The 25,941-nt window shown below is 34.7% G+C and overlaps 3 protein-coding genes and 1 pseudogene across 4 annotated transcripts; 3 read left to right on the top strand and 1 right to left on the bottom strand.

Annotated features, from left to right (window-relative positions):
- The first annotated feature begins 2,146 nt into the window (after window positions 1-2,146).
- LOC117911804 (salicylate carboxymethyltransferase-like) lies at window positions 2,147-3,666 on the top strand. The gene is made up of 4 exons (XM_034826226.1): window positions 2,147-2,235; window positions 2,325-2,732; window positions 2,831-3,085; window positions 3,167-3,666. Exons 1-4 carry the CDS (start codon window positions 2,161-2,163, stop codon window positions 3,524-3,526), a joined length of 1,098 nt encoding a protein of 365 aa, XP_034682117.1. The 5' UTR covers window positions 2,147-2,160; the 3' UTR covers window positions 3,527-3,666.
- A 2,860-nt stretch (window positions 3,667-6,526) lies between these two features.
- Window positions 6,527-10,272, top strand: LOC117911606 (annotated as a pseudogene).
- Window positions 10,273-12,852: 2,580 nt separating this feature from the next.
- LOC117911441 (AAA-ATPase At3g50940-like) lies at window positions 12,853-15,760 on the top strand. The gene is made up of 2 exons (XM_034825819.1): window positions 12,853-14,074; window positions 15,075-15,760. Exons 1-2 carry the CDS (start codon window positions 13,064-13,066, stop codon window positions 15,549-15,551), a joined length of 1,488 nt encoding a protein of 495 aa, XP_034681710.1. The 5' UTR covers window positions 12,853-13,063; the 3' UTR covers window positions 15,552-15,760.
- Window positions 15,761-18,477: 2,717 nt separating this feature from the next.
- On the bottom strand, window positions 18,478-25,635 carry LOC117911438 (bifunctional dihydrofolate reductase-thymidylate synthase-like). 2 transcript variants are annotated; one of them, XR_004650880.1, is made up of 12 exons: window positions 25,386-25,635; window positions 23,375-23,889; window positions 22,911-23,301; window positions 22,747-22,791; window positions 22,494-22,559; window positions 21,164-21,225; window positions 21,002-21,076; window positions 20,717-20,882; window positions 20,515-20,638; window positions 19,966-20,072; window positions 19,626-19,808; window positions 18,478-18,817 (listed from the first exon to the last, which is right to left on the bottom strand). XR_004650880.1 is itself a non-coding variant. In XM_034825815.1 (11 exons), exons 2-11 carry the CDS (start codon window positions 23,800-23,802, stop codon window positions 19,698-19,700), a joined length of 1,575 nt encoding a protein of 524 aa, XP_034681706.1. In that variant the 5' UTR covers window positions 23,803-23,889; window positions 25,386-25,635; the 3' UTR covers window positions 19,433-19,697. The 2 variants fall into 2 exon arrangements, 1 of the variants encoding a protein (XP_034681706.1); XM_034825815.1 differs by lacking the exon at window positions 18,478-18,817 and having other exon boundaries at window positions 19,433-19,808.
- Window positions 25,636-25,941: the final 306 nt, after the last annotated feature.

The following is a 25,941-nucleotide window of genomic DNA, read 5'->3' as shown; positions in this document are numbered from 1 at the left end:
TTTAGGTAGCCCTTTTCTTCATAATAGGCTCGAAATGTAAAAAGGTCCCTTTATACGAGTTAATAATAGCAACAATTTATCCATTAAGTTGTGGGAATATCAATGATTATCATTTTCACTTTCTTTTTTGAACTTAGAATTGATATTTTTTATAATCGAACTAATAATTAAACCAAAAAAGTTATTGATTTATGGTTCAATAGTTTGATCGATGATTGAATCACGATCGAATTGGAATTTATATATTATTAAAATTTTAAATATATAAAAATTAAAATTTTTAAACACATTTCATATCATTAATATTGAGTGATGAAATTATAATAAGGATAACAAAAAGATTCATTAAAATTTTAATATTTTTAATTTTATTAAATATATTTAACTTACAATTGTTTATATAAAATAAGAATTTATTATTTAAAGTTGTTTAGATTTTAATAGCTATATATTTTATTATTTTTAAAATTATTAGTTGTTTTACTTTTATCTTATTATTTATTATCATAAATCATAAATTTTTATATTTATTTTTAATTTTTTGAATTATATATATATTAAATCCTTTCCTATGAAGAGTAGTTAAGATAATATAGTGGTGAATTTTTATTTTTTTTCTAAAGATGCTGTGCATATTCCCTTTGTTTGTACATTGTTTTTAGCCCTCTAAATGGCCCTTTGAATCCCACATCAAAATGCAGTGACCCAAAGGTCCCAAGCTGCCCCATAAAAATGCCATTCAAAGTGCATCAGTCAACCGAGTCAAACGATTGTATGAGGGCTTCACATTGGGCCTTATATTTAATGGGCTTTTGGAAGAATAGAAAAGTTAAAAACATGGACATTGGACATTGGACATTGGACATTGGGCTTTGAAAAAAAGGAAAGAAAAAAGAAGAAGCAGCCCATTGGGCTTTGATATGGCTGTTCTTGGGTTCTGAACCGGCCGAGCTGGCCCACCGATTTAGCGGTTGGGCTGATGGTCGACGGTCTGATTGGTGGAATTGTGGCTGTTGCTGTGGATGAAAGGGACGGATTAAAATGTGGAGGAACTGCTGCCGTCAAGAAAAGTAAAACCATAAGATATGGTAATAACAAAGAATTGTAGAATTGTGGCGGGTGAAGATGAAGAATTGTGGTTGCAATGGCTGCAACGCATGGATTAGACACAAGGAAGACTGGAAAATAATAAAAAAATATTAGCAGTCTTGAAAATACGGGAGTTATTGGCTTTTATTTGCGAATAAAAATATAATTAAAATTAATAATATTTTTAAAACTAAATCGTTTATTGAACCGAAAAAGTTATCAGTTCATAATTCATTGATCGAAAACTAGTTATTGAATCGAAAAAATTACTGATTCATGGTTCATTGGTTGGATCGATGGTCGAATCGGTGACCTTATAAATATATATATTTTTTATATATTATTAAAATTATAAAAAATAAAAAAATAAATTCTACCTAAATTTAAACTCAAATAAGAAATTTTAAAAATTAATGTAAAATTAAAATAAATAAAAATAAAAATAAATTACACAAAAATATAAAATCTAAAGATTCTAAACAAAATGTAGAAAATAGAAATGGTTCGATGAATATTAAAAATATGAAATAATGCAATTAAAAATAAAATATTAAACATGAAAAATAAAAATTTAAAAACAATGGAACTAGGAACTTTACAACTCCACGTGGAAGAGGACTATCGGTGACGTCGGCGTCCTCGTTGGCCAACAGTGGCAGCTCCAGTGTTCTGCAGGTGGAGAGGCAGCAAGGGGAAGCGACTGTTGGACAGTTCAAATCACAACGGAACCGGAACGGTGATCGACCCATCGATCTAGTCCTATTTTTAAAACCATGAAAATTAGCTTATTAATATAAGTCTTATTACTTAAGAAACATTGTTAGTTTCAATAAGTGGATAACTATGAGTGGATTAGAATAAAATATTTTTTTATATAATTTTTGAATGAGCCATATGTAAGATATAAAAATAATTATTCACTTTAAATCTTTTTTTTTTTTTAGGCATGCCCGCTACAATGACATTGCTATATACCTAAGGGGGCACATGGGGCACCCAACTCCATATTGCGTATCAGGAAGCCATATCTGATCAGAATCACATACCATCAGCGTCAGTCATAAGCCAACAATGGAAGTAGAGCGAGTCCTCCGTATGAATGATGGAACTGGAAAGACTAGCTATGCAAATAATTCACGTCTTGCGGTCTCTCTCTCGAGGGTTTTTGTTTTATCGTTGTTTCCAGTATTATTTTCCAAAAACTTCTTTATGAAAATGCTTACATTTTGTTGCAGAGAGCCGTGATAGCCAAAGCAAAGCCTGTACTGGAGGAAAACATCAAGGAGGTGTATGCCGGCAACATGTTTCCTGAGTGTTTGAAGGTAGCAGACTTAGGATGTTCTTCTGGTCCCAACACACTTATTGTCGTTTCTCAGATGTTGGATGCTATCGCCACCACTTGCACCCTCTTGAATCGTAGGCCACCAGCATTGCAAGTGTTCCTTAATGATCTTCCTGGAAATGACTTCAACACTCTTTTCAAGTCATTGCCAAGCTTTTATGAGGAGGTGAAGAAGGAGAAGGGAGGAAGATTTGGGGCATGTTTCATTGTTGGCGCGCCTGGGTCTTTCTATCGCAATCTCTTCCCTAACAATACCATGCATTTTGTTCATTCTTCTTATAGTCTCCATTGGCTTTCTCGGGTCAGCCATCAATCCCTTTTATACTATGCTTGATTGTAGAAATTTAGAAACTATTTAGATATTTTTTGAATCCATGTGTTGAATATTGGGTGTAACAGGTTCCCAAAGAACTGGAAACGGGTCAAGTATTGAACAAGGGGAATATATGCATAGCAAAGACAAGCCCTCCTGGAGTTTTCAAAGCATATTTTGAGCAATTTGAAAGAGACTTCACGTTGTTCTTGAGGTGGCGTTCAGAAGAGATAGTCCCCAGGGGTGGCATGGTCCTAACAGTCATGGGGAGTATGAGGAGTGATGACCCTTGTTTCCATTGGGAGTTACTTGGAAGGGCACTCAATGACATGGTGTTACAGGTATTTCTTTTTTTCTTTTTTTGGTGGTATAATTTCCTTAATTTCGGTTCTTAAAACATTGTGTTCAATCAAGTACTCCAGGGGTTGGTCCCAGAGGCAAAGCTGGACTCATTCAATCTGCCATATTATGGGCCTACTGCAGAGGAAGTGAGGAGGTTGATTGAGGCACAAGGATCTTTTACTCTCAACAGACTTGAAGTTTTCAATATGGAGTGGGATCCCAACATGAACAGGGACGAGGGGTTTGACGAGCAAGAAAGTGGAAAACTTGTCTCAGATATGCTGAGAGCAGTGGGAGAGCCCATGCTGAAACATCACTTTGGACTAGAAATTATGGATGATCTGTTCAGTAGGGTTACTGAGAAGATAATTGACTGCATAGTGACAGAGAAATGGCAGTCCACTAATCTAATCGTTTCCTTGACAAGGAAGGGTGCTTGAAGGTTTATGTGAAATAATTTATATGCTATGTCCAATAATTTATGATTGAAAACATCTACCTGATTTTCTTTTTCCTCTCGAAATTAAGTAGTGTTCTTTTGTGATAGTTCCCAACTAAAAGGTCTCTAAGGGCTCAAGTGGCATGCTGCAGAGAGAGAGAGAGAGAGAGAGAGAGAGAGAGAGAGAGAGAGAGAGAGAGAGAGAGAGAGAGAGAGAGAGAGAGAGAGAGAGAGAGAGAGAGAGAGAGAGAGAGAGAGAGAGAGAGAGAGAGAGAGAGAGAGAGAGAGAGAGAGAGAGAGAGAGAGAGATGAAGCTGTTGGAATTTTTATGTGTGGACTTATAATCAATTTAATAATGTCATAAATCAGTGTTATTTATTTTTGCATTGTGGTCCATAATGGGACTGGACTGGACACATATTGTTGCTTGATTTTTTATGGGCTCACCCTAATTCACTTGACTGGCCCATTAAGTCAAGTGGTGGTCCAAATAATGTGTGTGATATATATATGAATATATTTATTTATATTTATATATATATATATATATATAAAAGAAAAGGAAGAGTGTTTTTTGGCAAGTAATGGCTCCCTGCTCCTTCCTCCTTTGGGCTGAAAGAGAGCACGCACTCTCGTTTTGGACTGAATCTAGGTGTAGAAGGGAAGAGCTCATTAACCCGTAATTCTCGCACCATCAAGCACTGAAGGAGCTTCAAGAACACCAGAAAAGAGGAAGAAATGGTCTTTCACGGAATTAACCAAGGTGAACGTTTCCGTTTTTCCGTTCAATGCATGCTTAAATGTCAACATGTGATCCTATGCGGTTTAAATTTTCTTCAGAAGCAGCCATTCATCTTTCATAGTAAGCAACATGATTGACTATATATGCATTCTAGGGATTGAATCCTTGCTGGTCATGAGTTGAAGTTCCTCTCAATTAATTTAACCAGTCACGGCCTATATAAGGTTTAATGGCATGTGCATTCTCAAAGTTTTTGAGTATTCAAAGGGCATTTCTCCAATAACAGCAAATCAACCCCTTACTCTATTAGAATATTTCTCTTGAAAGCACTAAAAGTCAGGAGACCACTGCCGCCTATACAAACATCTCACAGTACAAGAGATACCATTTTCATTGGCCTCCTTTATGGTGTGTGTTAGTAGTATACGCTTATCACATAGGGTTTTAATGTGATTCAACTGATCATACTTACACTACGAATGTGATAGAATATTTCATTATATTATGATAAATAATGCTACAAAAGATAAAAATTAGATACGGGTCTTTTTGTATTCTCACCCTAAATCATAAATCATTTTACTTCATTAGGTGTCTCTCTCACTTTTCCTCGTATCTTCACATTATAAAAAAAAATATATATATTCTAAATAGGAATTTGAAACAACTTATCAATACGGAAGTAGACTTCTTTTAACATGCATCTTAAATCTATAAGAATTTAATGAGGTCTATAATGAATAATATCTATAGATTGAATCATACGATAAAAATGATATCATACGAATCCTTACCCTATGTGGAAATTTTGTTTTTTTGATCCTATAAGAAATGTCTATTTATTGAGGATAATTATGATATCTTAGGTTTAGTAACACGTTTCAAACACTATACACTTAATATTTCAATCACGTTAGACCTCCATAGACTATTTCAATCTCTCTTAAAGTAGTGAGAGCCGGCCATTACACTGCCCTACGTACACAAATGCACCAAGAAGGAAAAGAATGCACACCAGTCATGACTTCGAACCTCCATACAATTCAATCTCTCTTTAATATTCAGCAGTTCCATACGCCATATCCATGTATAAAAGGACAAAATATATGTACATATCATTGACATATTTTCTAATGGCATGTATCAAATGATTTAACAAGATATTTTCCATTTTTTTTTTCCTTTGATGCTCATTTGAAATGTGGCTTTAGCTGTTGGGACAGTTAACCGTGTTCATCCCTCTCTTATTTTTTATATAGATTTAGCTGCATTTTTATGAATAAAATGTTTTGATGGATGGCTCATCAGAAATTTCAGGAAGATCACCAGTTTGGTATCAATTTGTGATGCAGCTTCCATGAACTTCTAGCACAAAAGGCAATTTTCTTCCTGAGAGATTTAGATACAAGCATGACAAAAAAGTAGGATAATGATAAGGGAGATGACTTCAACACCATTTTCAGGTCATTGCCAAGCTTCTATAAAGAGATGGGAAAAGAGAGTGGATGTGAGTTGGGGCAATGTTTCATTTTTGGTGCACCCGGGTCTTTCTAAGGCAGGCTCTTCCCTGGAAATTCAATGCACTTTGTTCATTCTTCTTGTGGTCTTCATTGGCTGTCTCAGGTCAGTGCGTCCAGAAAAAATGACCCAGTGTTTCAAAGCCCTGGATGTAATAAACATAATGCAATTTAACACACCCATTGCATATATACGACAGGTTCTAAAGGGTTGGGAAGCAAAACAGGTGAAGCACTGAAAAAGGGGAATATATGCCTATCAAAGGCAAGCCCTCCTGGAGTCTTCAAAGCATACTTTGAGCAATTTGAAAAAGATTGCATGGGGTTGGCATGGTCCTAAAAATCTTGGGGAGAATCCAGAGCCATAACCCTTGCTGCATTTGGGAGTTGGTTGGCATCACACTTAATGACATGGTCTTACATGTACGTAACAACCCAAGATCACCCCATATTTTCTAGAATTAACAAACAAGAGGGAGAAAGTTGTTTTCTCAATTTTCTTTACTTCAATTCCCAGTTCCCAAACAGACTTTCTCTGCATGTATTGCATTGTCTGTATATTTCTCAGGTTGATTGTTCAATCAAGTACAGGGGTTGATCCAAGAGGCGAAATTGGACTCTTTCAATCTGCCACTCTATACGCCTACTGCAGAGGAAGTTAGAAAGGCGATAGAGGCAGAAGGATCATTTACTCTCAAGAGACTCCAAAATTCCAGTGTTGATTGGGATGCAAACATGACCCATGACAAGTACACGAGGAGAAATTGTTGCCAATACCGTGAGAGCAGCGGGAGAGCCCATTCTGAAAAGCCACTTTGGAAAAGAGATTATTGATGATCCCTTTGCTAGATTTACCGACAAGGTAAGATAATCGATGATCTCTTTGCTAGATTCACGGACAAGGTAATTGATTCAAGGGGTAATTGTCTATTGGAGGCCAAAAATTAAGATTCGACTTATAAAAATTACATAATTGATTGAATAATATAAAATATGAAGAAAATAATATACCTTTTAAAAAATCAATATACCATTCAAAACTATTTTCTACCATAATATTTGAAAAACTTTTTTATTTTTTTATTTTTTTAATAATTATTCTGAAATTTTATTATTTTTAGAAAACTAATTTTTTTAAAAATATATCATTTCAAAAAAATAAATTTGACATATTTTCAGTTATTTTTTATATATATAATTTTAAATATATATATTTTCCAAGATGTTTGATTTTTAAATAATAATGATTTATTTTTATTTTTTTGGAAAATTGTGTATTTTTTTTCAAATCACTAAATTATATTAAATTTTATTGAGATTTACAAAATGAATAAAATTTAAACTAATGTTTTTCTACTCTTTTTTTTTTCATAGTCAATAAAGGTCATTTTTGGAAAAATAAATACTTCATATCCTTCATCTCAATTTTCACACTTCATTTAGGTTTTGGGCTTAAATAATGAACTTATATAAACCAAAACTTAATTTTTAGGCTCAACTAGGTCCAAAACACAATTGTCCCTTGATTCAATAGTAAGAGAGAAATACCACTACTTTAATTTGTTCATATCCTTGACAAAGAACGCTTGAAGAAATTTAATCTATTTTTTAATTTAGCAATAAATAAAATTATCAATATATTAAAATTAAAAAAATACTTATATATATCATCATTTATTTTATATCATTAAATACATCCAAATTATATGAATTTCTATCAAATGTGAATTAAAATTCTAAGTATTATTATTGAATGTGATAAATTATGTCATACATATCAATTTTTTTTAATAAAACAACTTCAAAATATCTATTATTACTTTTTATATCATTTTTTAGAATTTTTCTCAATATTTTCATGACTTTTTATCAATTTCCACTTCATCGATATTTTTTAAAATATTTGTAAAATCAAATTACCAATATATCAATAAAAACCAATATTTTATATTTAATTCAAGAAAATAAAATATTAGACCATTTGAATATATTAAAATCTTAACTTTGGTTTAGACTTTAAATGTCTCCGGCATTGTTGGCCAATTCTCTAGAGTATTGAATCTAAATGTTAATCTTTCAAATTCACACATATAGCTTGAGATGGTATTTAATAAATCATTTCAATTTTTGAGATTTGTAGTTTTAGGATTATTTAAACAAATAAATTTTAATTATTTAGGTTATTTCAGATATTCAAATCTTGATTTACAGAACATAATAATAGGTGATTAGAATTGATTGAATTATTTAATTAAAAAAAAAAAAGATAAATATGTTGGATAATGTGATGATAAACATCAAGTGTACTGCAACATGTTTCCAGGGTGTTTGAAGGTGCCAGACTTGGGCTGCTCTCCTGAACACACTTATAGTCGTCTCTCAGATGTTGGATGCTATCTCCACCACTTGCACCCACTTAAATCGCCACCAGCACTGCAGGTGTTCCTTAATGATCTTCCTGGAAATGACTTCAACACCATTTTCAACTCATTGCCAAGCTTTTATGAGGAGGTGAAGAAGGAGAAGGGAGGAAGATTTGGGGCATGTTTCATTGTGGGGGCGCCTGGGTCTTTCTATGGCAGCCTCTGTTGAGATATTAGGAATGCTTTCCTTATATCATTATTTCCTTATATCATTTAGTGTTTAGATATTAGGAAAGTTAAGATATTATGAATATTGATATATTAGGAATATTGAGATACTAGGAATATTGAGATATTAAGAATATTGAGATATTAGGAAAGTTGAGATATTAGGATATTAGTTGTTATTTCCTTATATCATTCTTTCCTTGTATCATTATTTCCCATTCTTAGAATGGTGATTACCCTCTATATATACTCTGTACATGAACAATGAAAGTATGAATGAAAAACTATCATTCATCAATTTGAAGAGCCTCTTCCCTAACAATACCATGCATTTTGTTCGTTCTTCTTATAGTTCCACTGGCTGTCTCAGGCCAGCCATCGATCCCTTTTATACTTTGTATTCTTGGGTGACTTCACCAGAACTGTCTTAGCCTACTGATGAGCTTACTGAATCCATGTGTTGAATATTGGGCGTAACAGGTTCCCAAAGAACTGGAAACGGGTCAAGTAATGAACAAGGGAAATATATGCATAGCAAAGACAAGCCCTCCTGGTGTCTTCAAAGCATACTATGAGCAATTTGAAAGAGACCTAACATTGTTTCTAGAGTCCCGCGCAGAAGAAATTGTCCCTGGAGGTGGCATGCTCCTAACAGTCATGGGGAGTATCTAGAGCAATGACCCTTGCAGCATTTGGGAGTTGGTTGGCATCTCACTTAATGACATGGTCTTACAGGTACTGGGACCATCCCATTCTACAACCCACCCAAGATCAGCACATCTTTTCTAGAAACAAACAAGAGGGAGAAAGTTGTGTTGTCAATTTTCATTGCTTTTTGCTTGTACAATTTCCTTTACATCAATTCCCGGTTCCCAAACAAACTTTCTTGACATATCATCCGATTCCCAGTTCCCACACAGACTTTTCTTTGCATCTAATGTAACAACCCGTTCTCAACCGTGTATATATTGTTCGCTTTGGACCCAAAGAGGCTCTCACGGCTTTAAAACGTGTCTACTTGATTAAGAGGAGCCTCTACATATATAGCGCCAGGAACTTTCTCCTCAATCCGATGTCCGATGTGGAACATCACAAACACCCCTCCCCCCATGCAGACACAACATCCTCGTTGTATCTCATGGGATTGCGGGGTCAAACAAACAAACACCTTTTACGGGGCTAAACAAACCCCCACACCAGGGTCGAGGATCGATTCTGATACCATTTATAACAACCCGCTCTCAACCATGTAAATATTGTCCGCTTTGGACCCAAAGAGGCCCTCACGGCTTTAAAACGCGTCTACTTGGTTAAGAGTAGCCTCTACATATATAATGTCAGGAACTTTCTCCCCTATCCGATGTGGAACATCACATCTAACTTCTCAGGTTGATTATGCGCAACTCCAATAATTTATTCAATCAAGTACAGGGGTTGATCCAAGAGGCGAAATTGGACTCTTCCAATCTGCCATACTATGCACCTACTGTAGAGGAAGTAAGAAAAGTGATAAGAGGCAGAAGGATCATTTACTCTCAAGAGACTCCAAAGTTTCAATGTTGATTGGGATGCAAATATGAACCATGACAAAGTGTTTGAAAAGTACCCAAGGGGAGAGAGTTTGTTGCCAATAACATAAGAGCAGGGGGAGAACCCATTCTGAAAAGCCACTTTGGAGAAGAGATCAGTGATGATCTTTTTGCTAGATTTGCCAAGAAGGTCATTGATTACATGGCAAGAGAGAAACGCCAGTACCTAAATCTGGTCATTTCCTTGACAAAGAAGGCTTGAATATTCATCTATAAGGTTTATGCTTATGGTATGGGCACATATGCCTTTCATGTTTGTGCTTGAGAAGTATTTTTCTTTAACAAGAGCATTCAGAGGTCTTGATAAACACATGCTTTGCTAAGCTTTTTGGTACTCATAGAACTTAAAATCAATTCCAAATCCATTACTTTGATTCAGAGCCTCCAGTTCCAATTTCAGGGCCTCCTTTAAATATGCAATAAATGCAGCTTCAGGGCAATTCAAATCAGAAAATCTGAGCTCCTAATTGACTGACATTCCTCTTAGATTAAATTGATTAATCAATGCTCCTAGGCAGAATAAGGGGAGACTTGGTGGGAAAGTGGAAGATACCTTTTTGTATACGTTATGATCAAAAGGTGTGGGAAAGCTGCAGGAATTCCCTTCGTCTTCAAGCTTTCATTCCTCAGTCCAATGATTTATTCCTTCATAAACCTCCCACCAATAGGGATGGGCCTAACCACGTCCACAAAATGTCAGTACCATGTAAGATGGTTCAAAGACAATTCACAAGGACGGAATAGACTAGACCCTGCTTTGCTCTGCCCTGGCTTCACGGATTTCCACATCATCATGGCCCACTGGATCCCGTCTTTAATCAACCCACCTTTCTTTGAAAGCAGCGACCAGGGAAGGCTCAGTGAGAGGAAAGGATAGAATTTCGGTGAGAGGAAAGGATGAAGTGTGATATCACCATCCAATAAGGACTAAGTAATGCATTTTTAAGTCACAAGGCTTGTTTGGCTCCACAATAGGGACTTGCTGTCAGCATGAGAGATCAATGTCATACCCCAAAGGAAAAAAGTTTCTAATATCATATATAATAGTAGATTTCTCTTAAATAGGAATAGTGATTGGTATTGATAGGTCGTATTTATATAGTAGATTTCTCTTATATACTGTAAATTCAAACCCATGAAAAACTTGTTCAATTCGAGTTAATGAATCGAATTAAACTTTAGATTCAAAATGAAAAATATTTAGAGAAATTATTAAAAATATTGAAATCAATTAAATATCAATGGTCATTTTAGTTTAAATTTGGAGAGGTTTGGTACATCACCAAAATTACATGTTAGATATGATTGAATTGGTGTATAACCACTAACAAGCAATATACACATTGTAGCTTTCATTGTTTCTCCGATGGGACCAACACTTTTTCCTCAGCATTGACTTAATGGAGCCTACCGAAGATGAGAGAAGACAAGAAGCAATTTTCATTCATTAATGTGAGAAAAGAAACTTGGCAAGAAGTTTCGTAACGTCTAATCCTAACTAGCATTGTCCAAACAATTATATTAAAGTGGTAGACGAATGCTCTAAAGAATGTATAAATAATTTATCATCTAAAAATATTCAACAGACATTTTTAAAAATTGACAACCTTTTCAAAAAATAATAAATAAAATCTTTCCCAAAATTATTTAATATTCATATAATTTTTTTTCCAAGTTGCAATTATTATCTTTAATTTATTTTTTCATTAATTTAATGTTTAATTATTATTATTCTTAAATTTGATTTTTTTTATTTTTATTTTTGAAATTTAATCAAATTAGAACTATATAAGGCATGTATTCATATTTTTCTACACCAGTTTATTAAAAAAATTATTTACACGCATGCACATATGTTAAATATATTTTCTTCACATTTTGACATATATATCTATATATATGAAAATTACACCGAGTGTACAAGACATTTTTTGTCATTTTTTACATTTTTATTAATATCAATAAAAACACGCAAATATAATCACAATTGACGGGGTTATGCATGTCTTATATAACTAATATAAATGTTTTATACATTTAATACAAATGTCTCGTAAATGTGTAAAAATTATATTTAACATTTATGCATGTGTATAAATGATGACTCTAATGATAATTCTAATGATGTAAAAAAGTAAAAGAAGAAAAATAGAGTAAAAATCTTCATAATAGGCAGACTTATACAGGTCTCGTACACACAAATATCTTGTACACACGTGAAAGTGTTAAGGAAAAAAAATACTATATTTGACATTTATGGATATGAAAATAATATTCCCAATGGTTTATATGATTTAAGAAAAACATGTAAATAGAAATATATGAATAGTAGAATGCGATTTTATCTATAAATATTTATGGATTTGGGAATGATTATGCAATATGCAATATGTAGCCTTGCCATTGCCACATTCATCTACCACTTTAGCATAATTTTCCCTTAGCAAGAAAGCAATGCCAAACATCTCCCATTGAAGGTTTTTTAACTTTTTGGTTTTCTTGAAGATATGATAAATAGAAGCTGAAAATGACAATGGAAGAAAATTTTCCAAAAGGTTGGCAATGGATTTAGGAACTTCATTCGAACCTACAAAGAAGTTAGGAGTTAGGATGAGAATTCAGCAAAATAGTCCAAAACTTTAGTCTGGGATGGGCCCTATATGCTTACCAAATCTTCCAACACCTCACTATCAACTTAGAATGAGTGGAGAGTAGTAGTGTTTGAAACGTTGAAACGCCCTGTGTTAAGGGTGAAGAGCCTTCAGAGACTCAACCACTCCTAGCCAACTAATCAAAGGATGACAAAAAGGTTGTCAGAAGAGGAAATAAATAAATATTTAAATTCATAGAATAAAGACCCTTTGGCCTATTTTTTCTAAGTCTCCACAAAAAAACAAGGCGCTAAAGGGCCCTTTCCTCTCATCTTTCCACTGCCCCCACTGCATCACCGTTTCCAACTCTCCATGTTTTTCTCCTTAAGACCTAGAAATCAAACCCTATAACCTCATGATCCCATCTCCAAACCTTCCTTAAATCCCCTTTAACACCCATCCCAAAGTCCCCATCAGAAACTTTGAGACCCATCAATCTGTGAAGGCCATGGATCGCAAAAACTTCCAAATGCCCTCCACCAAAACCATGATCTCGGCCGCGGCCTCCCTTGCTGGTTCAGCCATGTTGATTCGCTCAATCATCCGAGACCTCATCCCCCCAGAGCTCCAACACTACCTCTTCTCCAGATTTCGAGGCCTTTTAGGCTCATTCACCTCCGAATTTACCTTGGTAATCGAGGAATTTGATGGGTTTGGACACAACCAACTCTTCCGAGCAGCAGAGGTCTACCTGGGATCTGTCATCTCCCCAAATGCTCAAAGGCTTCGAGTCACATTGCCCAACAAGGAAAGCAAGATGTCGGTAACCATGGACCGGAATGAAGATGTGGCCGATACCTTCAATGGGGTTTCCTTGAAATGGACATTCATTTCAAGGAGCATTCCAACCAGGTACTTCAATGATCCAGACAATTATTACTCCATGGCCAAGTCAGAGCTCAAGTTCTTTCAATTGAGCTTTCACAAGAAGCACAAGCAAACGGTGCTTGAGGCTTACTTGCCATATGTACTGGAGAAATACAAAGCCATGAAAGAAACAAACAAGACCCTGAAAATCCACACTCTCAAGTTTGAGAGGTTGCAGGGAGGGAGCAGCGATCCATGGCAGTCGGTGAAGCTTGATCATCCGGCTACTTTTGATACACTGGCGATGGACTCGGAGCTCAAGAGGACTTTAATGAATGATCTTGAGAGGTTTGTGAGGAGGAAAGGGTTTTACAGGAAAGTTGGCAAGGCCTGGAAGAGGGGGTACTTGCTGTTTGGGCCTCCTGGTACTGGGAAATCGAGCTTGATTGCAGCCATGGCTAATTATTTGAATTTTGATATCTATGACTTGGAGCTCACAGATCTTAGATGCAATTCTGAGCTCAGGAAATTGCTGATTTCTACTGCAAACCGATCCATACTTGTGGTGGAGGATATTGATTGCTCCCTTGAATTGCAAGATAGACTAGCTCAAGCCAGAATGATGAATCCTCATCGATACCAAACAAGCCAGGTACATCTTGTCTTTCTTTTCTTCAATCAATCTTGCATACAAAACTTTTTAGATCCCCAAATTTATTTGTTAATTATGTCTGAGAACTTTGAACTTTGAGATTTCAGTTTGTTGTCAAAAACCACTACAAGAAGAATAATAATAGGGTGAAGAAAACAAGAGAACAAGAATAAAAACAAGCAAAGCATACAATGATTTACAGCCACGGGTGAAAACAGCCAAACGAGTATTTTAGAGAGAGCCAACAAGGAATTCCATTAATGACTGGCCTGGCTGTTTTGGTCCTTTGGCACAACTCAGATTCATTTGGTAGATCCTTTTAGGAGGTCCCCCTCTTAGTAAGCTTAGATAGAACAAAGAACTTCTATTATTGTTGAAGGAGATTATAACCTAAAACCCTCAAATTCCAAAGTCCCAATTACATCCAAAAAGAGACTCTCATTCTTTTAGTCAAAATCTGTTACTATATTTTTTCTATTTATATAGGAAGATTCGATATAGGAACTTGATTGAATAATTGTCCAAGATACCTATTCAAGAAATAAGATCTCACAATAGCATTTTTTTTTAAATGATAATAGGAAACCCGTTACAAGAATATATTCTATTAGGAAACTATCAATGACTTTTCAATTGATTTAAAAATAAAATCTGAAACACTTTCAAACAATTTTGTATGGTTTCTTGAACGTGTCTGTTTGGGCAGAAAGAAAATGTTCTGGGTGGGTGGTGGAGTGCCTTTTTGGGCCTTTTAGCTTTCAACACAAAACCCCACCCTACCTGAGAATTGAGAGAGCTACCCATTCTCACACATTTTCTATCAATTTTAGGTAGGTGACTGACTCTATAAGGGGTCTTTTGAGGATTTACATGACCCCAGATTGGTGTCTTTTGGGTAGAAAGAAAATGTTCTGGGTGGTGGGAGTGCCTTTTTGGACCTTTTAGCCTTAAAAGGGCATAACCCAACCTACCCATTCTCACACATTTCCATCAATTTTAGGTGACTCTATCAGGGCTGCTCAATTTCATAGATGGGCTGTGGTCAAGCTGTGGAGATGAGCGGATCATAGTCTTCACAACCAACCACAAAGACAAGCTCGACCCAGCTCTGTTGCGCCCTGGTCGCATGGATATGCATATCAACATGTCTTACTGCACCCCATGTGGGTTCAAAATGCTAGCCTCCAACTACCTTGAGATCACAAACCACCCTCTTTTCCCAGAGGTTGAAGACTTGATCTTGGAAGCAAAGGTAACCCCTGCAGAAGTGGGTGAGCAACTGATGAAGAGTGAGGAGCCTGATATCACCCTAGAAGGCCTAATTCGGTTCCTTGTGGAGAAGAAAGAAAGTGATGCAGCTAAAGCTAGAGAGGCAGAGCTGGAAGCAGCCAGGGCTAGTGATAAGGAGGAAAAGGAGAAAGATGAGAGTGGGAAACCAGAGAAGGGGGGAGAGGTGGAAATAAAAATGATCCGGTGAGTTGCTGCAGGTGGGTTGGAGGAGATACAATCTATTTCATGAAGCTCACTCCTTAGATTTATGTAACAGAACTTGACATAAATTTTATGTAGGAAAATAAGTCTTATCACAAGATTTTGTTCTCTTTGGTATCATTATTCTTGTTATAATATCTCTAGGAAAATTTGAAGTAAAATCCCTTTCTTTAGTTCTTGTGTTAAATATGACAATGAGTGTCTACTTATTATCATTTTTATGAGCCAATTAGAGTCTTTAATCATATTTTAATCTCGTTTTTAATCTATTAAAATTCAATTGAAGGCTACTATTAATTTGATGAATCCATCGAATCCATTTTTCGAACTAATTCAAGACAACAAGTCTTTCATTTGAAAGAGAAGAATCGATCAAACAATCTTACCAATTTTGCAAATTAAGGATAGCTTATTTCATAGGTTTAAAATTAATAAATTACTTTTATACACTATTTCAAATTTATTTTCCTGGTTTTAAATTTACTATATAAAAATTAGTATACTTGATATTTTTTTCTTTCTTGGATAAATTTAAAAAAAAAAAGTAAAAATAGTAAAAAGAGATAAGAATAGATACCCGTCACTAGAATTGGAAAGGTCAAGGGGGTGGGTTCATAGCATAGCAGGGCAGGCAGAAAGTTAAGTCCTTGTACCTACCCCTTCCTATTAAGATCAAACTTCCCCACATTCATCTAGGAGCAAGATAAGTTACAAAAAATACTCCATACCCAATTTTAAATGATTCTAACCTACTAATAATAATAAAGCCAAAAGTGTCAGATATACCTAAAAATTCCTTTTAGAAGTTGACTTTTTTATCATCCCATACCCACCATTTCAACCTAACTCCAATGTATTTTATATGATTAATAACCTTTTTTTATTAGGAATCCTAAAAATATTGTTATCTTTAATACACTTCTCCCTCTTGCTCACATGCTTTCACTATCTCCCCTATACTTCATCAATGTCCATTAGCATCTTCTTTATCTTTAGTGACAAACCTTCTTTCCCTTTTACCCTGGCTCTACAAACATCCTCACTAGCAAAGGGTTGCCCTTAAAACTATTGGATCACATGTTTGGTTGTCATAAATAATTTTTTTTCCCTTTTACATTGGGTCTACAAACATCCTTACTAGCAAGGAGATGCCCTTATCATTGGATCACATGTTTGGTTGCCATAAATAATTTTTTTCCCTTTTAGCTTGGGTCTACAAACATCCTCACTAGCAAGGGGATGCCCTTAAACTCATTGGATCACATGTTTGGTTGTCATAAATAATTTTTGTGTTATTCCCGTTTTAAGGACTCGTTATTTGCTTTTGTAAGAGTGTATTTAATATTGTTTCTATTTAATGTATTTTTAAGAGAATCACCTCTCGACTCTTCCTTTCAATTCTTTAGAAATAGGAGATGACACTACAACTCGATTAGATGGGCTTTCAACAAGAGAAGCTTACCTTTACCATAAGACTCCAATTGGGCATTTTTACTTGCTTGAAAAAAGGTCTCACTAGAAGACTTGCTGTAACAAAGGATGAAAGCACTTCACTTGAACCAACTTAGAAGCACTCATTAGAATAGCCCAGGAGAGCTAGCCCATAGAGTTATTGTTGCTGCCTTCCCTAAGAGGGGTGAGGTATGAGTGACTTCCACAAGATTTGGCTTACTTTGCTAAGTGTTTCTTCAAAAAAATAGATTTTCCAAAACTTCAAGTAATTATTTAAACTTTTAAAAGTGTTTCTTAAAATTTATTAAACACTAATTTTATTTTATTTTTAAAAACACTTTTTAAATAAACACTTTCTAAAATCATTGTAAAACAAGTTCTAAACTTAAAACAATTCACTAATAGCTCGTTTAGCAGTGATTTTAGAAAGCATTTTTAATATTTTTAATATTTAAAAATTTTCATTATTCAAATATTAAAAATATTATAAACACTTTTTAAAATCACTCCCAAACGCACCCTAAGTTTCATTAAAAACATTTTCCACCCTTAACTTCTTTTGGGTTTTAAGGATAACATCCCAAAGGGTATTCCTCTCACTAAATCTTGTAGTGTATTCATTCAAGATATTTATTTCCTCAAGAGAGAGAAAAGGCTAAAGACCTTGCAATTTAAGTCCAAATGGTACAAAAACTTCAATAAAATACTATTAATATCAAAACAAATAATTTTTGAGGTCTTAATATTAAAGAAATCAATTTGGCATGCCTTAATAAAGATAGGACTATCAACTGAAAAGCAACCATAAGAAATGAAGCTCTTGTTTGGTAATAGTTTTTCATTCTCTAAAATGAAAAATAAAAAACATATACACATTTGACAACAAAAAAAATAGAAAACAATTTTATTTTCTTAAAAACAAAAAACATAATGTTTTGAGAAAACAAATTTAACTATTTTTATTTGTTTTCCAATTATAATTTAAAAAAATAATTATACAAATACAAATAATGATTAAAAATAAAACACCACATATAAAAGTTAGTTTTAAAATATATTGAAAAACATTTTCAAAATATTATAAAACAATTTTCAAAAACTATTTCCAAACTGTTTTGGAAAACACTTCCTAACTTTTGGCCCATCAGAAGGGATGAGAATGAGACAAAGTGTTTTTTTATCCTACTCGTCCTATCTAAGTACAATAGTATTGGGATAAAAGTAAACGAATGAGAAGACTTCTAAATTTTTTTAAAAAACTTGGAATGAGTCCAAGGCAGGTATGGATATTTTAAGCCATTGAAACCACAGCATATTCAGAATTAATAGTTTCAGTGCCTAAGATAGGAAACCAGAATCTACCCATATGATTAATACACCAATTGGCAACCCTATCAAATTTGTTTCCCAAAAATGTTTTTCATGATTTTGCAAATAATGGTGTAAGAAATAAACAAATGAAGCTACAAAGGAATTCTTTTAAGCAACAAAATAGAAATAGTTCCACCAACTAGATAACCACTTCAAGATGAAAAATTGGGTCATCTCAGGTTCCCATTTGTTTCTCAACAGTGCTCGAAAGGTATTTGTAGTGACTGAAAACAGCAATTATAACAGACAAAACAACACAGATTCCAAAAAGTGAAAATAAATATATATCCTAAATCACCTTAGAACCAACATTTTGTAAGAGGAACTAAAGGATTCTCAGTTACTACATATGTAGAGCTTCAAGTGTATCCAACTCTAGGAGTTTTTTATTTGTATATAACTATCAACATTAACTTCCATTAGCCGTGCCTGCAACATCATTAAAAACAGCGAGCTTTAATCGCACAAAATAAATTCAAGATTACCTATTAAAACTGATGATAATCGAACTAAATAACCTAGAATTCCTCAGCATTTAACATGGTGTGTTCCAATCCTCAAGCAGATAGACAGTAGTGTGAAACGATGTGGGACTAAAGCATGAAACGAAACAGAACACAGCAAGGGAGCAACTTTTCTTATCACTGGTAATAGCTGATACCTTTCTGGGCAAGTAGAAACCAAAGTTGCACTCTGACTTGTTTGTGAATCGAAATACCTACCATGAAGCAAATCGTTTACCTATTACCCTTGTGCCTAAATCGGATTTGCCTGATTTTGAAGATATTTGTTAACCTATTTTCTTCATTTCAGGTACTTATTAGCATTAAATAATACCATCCTATCCAAACACAATCCTACCCACAAATCTCAAATTCCATTTTTTTATGAGACTATCACTTTCTCAGACAGAATTATATCCCTACCACATCAATCTCCAAGTGGGTAAATCATGCACTGAAAACCCTAGCATGTGCAAGGGATATCATTCTCCACACCACCCAATGACATACACCCACCAAATTATAAATTTCTACAAGAGTATGAAAGGAAAACACACACACACACACACGAATCTCATTGCCAAAGGGGTAACAAACTAACAGTGGGGAAACCAACGTTTCGAGTTGCTATGGCAGAAGAGATGCATGCCATGGGACATGCAGCGCTTAAGCACATGACTTTATCTAGATTAGAATGTGAAATTGATAGGAGATATAAGCAGACATGTACTTGCCTCAAAACTACAAGCATATATAGCCTGAAAGGGGAGGAAGAGCCTCCATGTTTTCTTTAATGGATTGGAGCTCTATACCGCCATTTTCATCTCTATTTTCTGATGAGGATCATAACCTATGAGTTGGAAATCAGCTGCCACAAAAGAATCAATGTTCTTCTTCTGTGGATTGATCTTCAAAATCTGCATTAAAGTGCGAGTAAGAGGATGTACGGAACAACTCAAATAGAGAGAAAAATACGATAGAATAAGAGTGAAAAACACAAGAAGAAAGGAATTATACTCCTTACAAAACCAATAAAAAATTTGGAATAGAACTAATCAATTCAAGAATACTAACTGGAAAAGGTTTAGGAAGCTTCTGAAGCTGCTCCTGCAGAGGCCTGATATGAGTCCGATAAACATGAGAGTCCCCAATAACATGGATGAAATCACCAGGAACAAGGTCTGTACAAGATAAAATACAATTAAAGACATTTCTTTAATACAAATAATCAAAAACCAATGAGCTGAACATTAAAAATAGAAAAGAAGAAGAAGAAGAAGAAGAAGATAATCATGTGTGGCCATTGTTACAATTAACACTTGCGTAACATAATCATGTGTGGTAATCACGAGTGATGGCCTTGTTTAGTAAAGATATGACCCTCTGCCTGCACATAGAGTCATCAATTGCATATGCAGGGGTCCAAAAACTTGTGTAGATATCTGCACAGGGATCCTTACTAGGTTGCTATTAATTACCACAAGAATGTCATCAAAGAAACATTTGCAGTTATCAAATTTTCAGATGCCTACATGTACCCATCTATCTAGATATTTAAACGTTCTAGCAAATTTGCATGTGAACAAAACTGGTTAGGTTTCTGGATTTGTCACAAATGCATACCACAAACATGAGCGATCATGCATGTTAAGAGCGCATAAGATGCAATGTTAAACGGCACACCAAGACCCATGTCGGCAGATCGCTGGTACATTTGGCATGATAACTCCCCATGGCTTACATAGAACTGCAAGAAGAAAAAGGAAAAATGTAATCAAAGACACAAATGATAAAGGAAATATAAATAAGCCACTTTAATACCAACCTGTGCAAACATATGGCAGGGTGGAAGTGCCATCAATTTGAGATCAGAAGGATTCCAAGCTGAGAGGATAATCCGTCGATCATTCGGATTATTCTTGATCTTGTTAATAACATCTAACAACTGATCAAATCCTTGGCCAGTATAGTCAGCATGCATGTCAATATAGCTGTAAAATATATGAGCAATAGGTTAAAACTGGAGAAAAACTACCTTGAGAAAACAGAATCCTTACTCGAGAAAAATAGAGTCCACCACATAAACTTTCAAAGAATAAAATCCACGAACCTAGCACCAAAGTGCCTCCACTGGAACCCATATATGGGTCCCAAGTCACCCTCTTCCCTGTCTGCCAAGCCAATACTGAAATAGAGAATATTGAATATATCAGTAAGAATTGCATGAAACACACCAGTTTAGCAAAGTAGATATGGATAGACAACCACTTGCCTATCAAGGTAGTCCCTGGATGCATTGCCATCCCATATATGAATTCCCTTTTCCTGTAGGACCTGTTAACAATACAAACATTTTAGAATGATGTACACTTAGATCTGAATTTCACATCTATACTGGATGGAAGAGAAGAGAATCTTGACCAAGGTATTTGGACACTTTACAAAGAAGAAATGGTTCCATTCAGCTCACATTATCATTTGAATGATTGAATGCAACAAAGTATATTCTATAGTGGATTCTTTAAAATAGAAGATTGGAGTTATCACAAAAAATTACAATAAAGACCTAAAACCACTTCTAAAATCCTGATAATGACCTGACATGTACAACCAAATAAACTCAGCTTCTAAGTGAATTCATTTCATGTATAGTCTTCTATGTGTCTCACAGAACAGAATACATTATTCTGTCACTATGCCTATTATGTGAAATATGGGGAAAGGGCCCCGTGTATTTAACAAGCTTCCCTTACAAAAATCCACCAGCAAGGATCACCTACATTTTATAATATGAGTACCTTGTTCTTTACAAATTTGCAACAGGTGACCTTCCTTTAGTGCTTTTGGTGTTACATGTAGTGAATTCAAACAAGCAGTTCTGGGCTTTAACCCTAACACTGTTTCTTGATTCACTAAAAAAAGGAAAAGAAATCCAGGATATCATAACATGCAATATTTTACCAATCACCAACAAATCATACCCATATCTGACCAAGCATCTTCATATCATGACCATATTGTCCCTTAATCATCAAGAAGGAAACCCCTTCAAAATCCCCAAGCATGCAAGTTTACTCTCTAGAATTTTCCATGAGACCACAATTATCTCAGGCTCCAATATACATTGCAAGGAACCCATCCAACACATATCTTAAAACTACCTTCTATTTTCTTGATATGCATCTTAAACTATTTTCAAATTTTTTTCATAGCCTCTCAAAACTATTTTCCAATACACTCAATTGATGTTCAAGGCATGCTTAAAAACCACATAAGAACCTCCACTTCATGTGCAAGTCCAGTGAATTTAAGCTTATAAAGTTATCTTTCAAGGCTTTTCCTTAGTCTCAATCTTAAAAGTTCCATACATTTCTAAGACTATGGTTTAGCCTCGATCTTGAAATTTCCATACATTTCTAAGACTGGTTCTATTGAAGTGTCACAATAAGTCCTTATTTCAACAATTTAAGTAATTAAGAATTTTTCATTTTAATGGAATAGACCTAGAAAGCCAAGTCAAGTCTGTTCTGGTAATACCATGAAAGATATGAAAGAAGGAGAAATGAAGTAAACAATCCATAATACTCAATAACATTTCATACCTTAGCATTTGTTGAGCCACTGATGAACCACAGTAGTTCTTCAACAACCCCTCGCCAAAATACTTTCTATCAAAGCAAACAATAAAAATGTGTAAACTAACATATGAATTGATAAAAAATATTCCTTTTTCACTTGAATTTCACTCATAATGCATCAAATAAAACCAAACTTCTGAGAAACAGAAGCAAATACCCACAGAACAAACTAATACAATTATTTGTAAAGGAAATCTTCATTTTGAAAAATATATACCTTAGTTGTAAGAAGCGGAAAAATTTTTCGTAGATTAAACCGCATCTGTGAATAAAAATTGATTACTACACTGGTCAATAGTTGAATATAAAACCATATAATGGAAACATACATTCAGAAGAGGAACATGACCAACTCTCTCAATTATCTGAAAATAGCAGTACCTGGCAACCAAACTTTGATAAAGTACCAGTCCCTGTCCTATCATCCCTTTGAACACCATTTAAGATGATGTCTTCAACCAATCTCAGATAGATGTATTCCTCATGCCTCTCAAAGATCATCTTGGGCAAGAAAGAGAACTTCTTAATATCAAATTTAATGGATTCCAACCCACTGTCACCATTGTTCTGGATTTGGGATTCGTCTGCAGAACTTCTCACACGAACATAAGTCATGAAAGAATAACGAATATTGTTTTCCACCAATGGGAAGGATGAGTACCAAGGCTGAAATACCAAGGAATCAATAGCAGGGATGAAAGTGTCACATTCGAAGCTTGTCTCAATTTCTGTAATGTGGATAGCATCACATCCAGGTGCATTGAGAGCTTCCCTGTATTGAAAAGATAATCAACTGAAAGAACGAAAAAGCTCCTTAATACAGCAATGATCAACAAAGTACACACCTTAGTATCTGGCCACCTCCTATAACAAACACTTTTTCAATGGACAGACAATAGGGAGATGCGGCTAATAGTTCCAAAGCAGAAGCCATGCTTCCACATATTACAACATTCTCTGCAGTTGCAATATCAAAACTTCCAGAACGAGTCAGAACAACATTTAGGCGGCCAGGCAGAGGCCGATGCTCAAGAGGAATACTTTCCCATGTTTTTCTACCCATTATAACTGCATTCTTTTTCACCGTATCTGACACAGTCATAGTAATGTCCTTGAAAATTTTCATGTCAGAAGGCAATCTCCAGGGTAGTTTCCCATCCTTACCAATACCCATATCTCGAGTTGCAGCCACAACAACTTGGTACGTCCTCTGTGGATCAGGCTGTATATTGGCATTGCCATTAGGAAGGCTCACAACAGTGTCACTGGCCATAATTGAATCCTGAACCCAATGAAGACTTAAAGATGTTGACTGAAAACTGAGACTGCACAACCAACTTTTGCAAAAGTGCAGTAGAACCTGAAATTGAAAAATAAAAATGAAAACAAAGGGAATAAATGAAACACTAGATCCGTTAAATTCATAAAGCAAAACCACAGGCAATTACACATTCAGCAATTTATTTTTTGAACTTCTCAAGCATGTACAATTATGTGGAAGCCTACAAGTGTAAACACATCTTACACAACACATAATCATCAACAATTTTAATTTAAATCAGATAATAGAAATAAAGCATTCAAGCAGTGATTTCAATCTCTTATTAATATCTGGGCTTTTCCTTTTAGAAGACACCGCTTAACTGTCAAAAAGTGGCGGACCAAGCTTATCAAACTGAAAATTCTGCACTCAAACTGAACTGGGCTGAGACACAGCCAACGCTTAAATAATTGGCAAAGATTTGTAAGCTTCTGGTTCTTTCTAACCAATCCCTGGTGTAAATCAATGGAATTTATATTTGATCCAAGGGAATTGCTTAGGAACCAGAAGTTGAGGCATCTTTTCATTAAACACAAGGTCAGTGCAAAGCTTCGAAAAGCTGCTCAAGATGCATGTTTCTGGTGAGAATTTAAGAAATGAATCCATTTTGGTTGAAATTTGCCCGCATATCCATGTTATCTTTTCCACAAGCGAATGTAAAGTTTCTGGGTATGCCACTAAGAACCCTAGAACAAGCACACAGGCATATTATATGGCGCATTTACATAAACACGACACTTCCACTCAATCGAAAGAGCAATCAGCCAACAAGACATAGAACCATCATAAACCCCACAAACTCTTTCTAATTTTCAACAAAAATAAATAAATTCAAAAACTCATCCGTACAAATCAAGTAGGATCCCACTGTGACCTACTAATCCAAAAAAAAAAATACACCCAAAAAAACCCCAGAACAGAAAGAAAAAAAATGAAAAGGTTCTCAGGAAATTAAAAATAAACAAATAAGTTTTGAGCTTCTCAAAATTTACAACAATACTTACAAGCTATATCACAGGAACGAGGAAGAAACCCACATTTACAAGGCAAAGAAAATACCCAGATTTTCCATTCACAAGATCACAACACATAATCTAATCCCAAATGTTGAGATAGAGCACAGATTAACACTGAAAATATAAGAATTATAAAACATACATTAATTGCAATATTATTATTATTATGATAATAATAATAGTAATAATAATAAATAGATAATCGTAATAATAAATAACAGCAGGAAATAATGATAATAAAGCGATATTTCCAATGCGAATGCTCAGGAAAAGACAAGTAAGCTTCATCAATTCATCGAGTTTCCCCTCAAAATATTAACACAAACCAACAAAAATATCATTTTTTTCCTTAAAAGAAAAAAAAAATGTAACCGAAACAAGGCATTCAAGAAACAATTTAAAACAAACAAACCGAACCCAGAAAAGGAAAATCCAAAATAAAAAGAAATGGCAAAATAGTAAAAAAAAAATTAAAAAAAAAAAAAACAAACAGAGATCTGAGGAAAAAAAAAAACCAACCGGAGGAAATCTGAACCAAAATGTAGCAGCGATGGTGGATCTGAGGAAGTAAGAGAATTGGAGTGAAGACACTAGGGTTTGGAAGAGAAAAGTTAGGAGAGTAAGTTGGTGAAAGAAGAATGAGAAATGGAGAGAAAAAAGCACTTTGGTTAAGACTCAAGAGAGAAGAGAAGGAGAGAGGGAAGAGAGAGAGAGAGGAAAAAAAAGGTAGCTCGGCGGAAAACACAAAATCCAAAAGCACGGTTGACGCGGAGTACCGCCAACCTCACTCAATGACTCTTTGTCTTTTTATTGTGGCTCCCCTACCCCTTCCCAATCCAGTCTTTATTTTTCCCATTTTACCCTCTTTCTCCATTTCCCCATTTTCCCACTCTGTATATATATATTTTGAACTGTAAAATTTAATTTTGAAAATTAATTAATTTTGGAAAGTATTAAAAGGAATTACTTTGTGATTTTTAATTAAATATATTTTTTAAAATATTTATCAAATTTTAAATAAATTCTATAATTTTGAAATTGGGTGTGCCAAATAAAAATTTCTTTTTATGATGAG

The sequence above is a fragment of the Vitis riparia genome, chromosome 3 (assembly GCF_004353265.1).
Source record: "Vitis riparia cultivar Riparia Gloire de Montpellier isolate 1030 chromosome 3, EGFV_Vit.rip_1.0, whole genome shotgun sequence".
Taxonomy (NCBI): Eukaryota; Viridiplantae; Streptophyta; class Magnoliopsida; order Vitales; family Vitaceae; genus Vitis; species Vitis riparia.
This window is presented reverse-complemented; position numbering and strand designations above follow the sequence as displayed.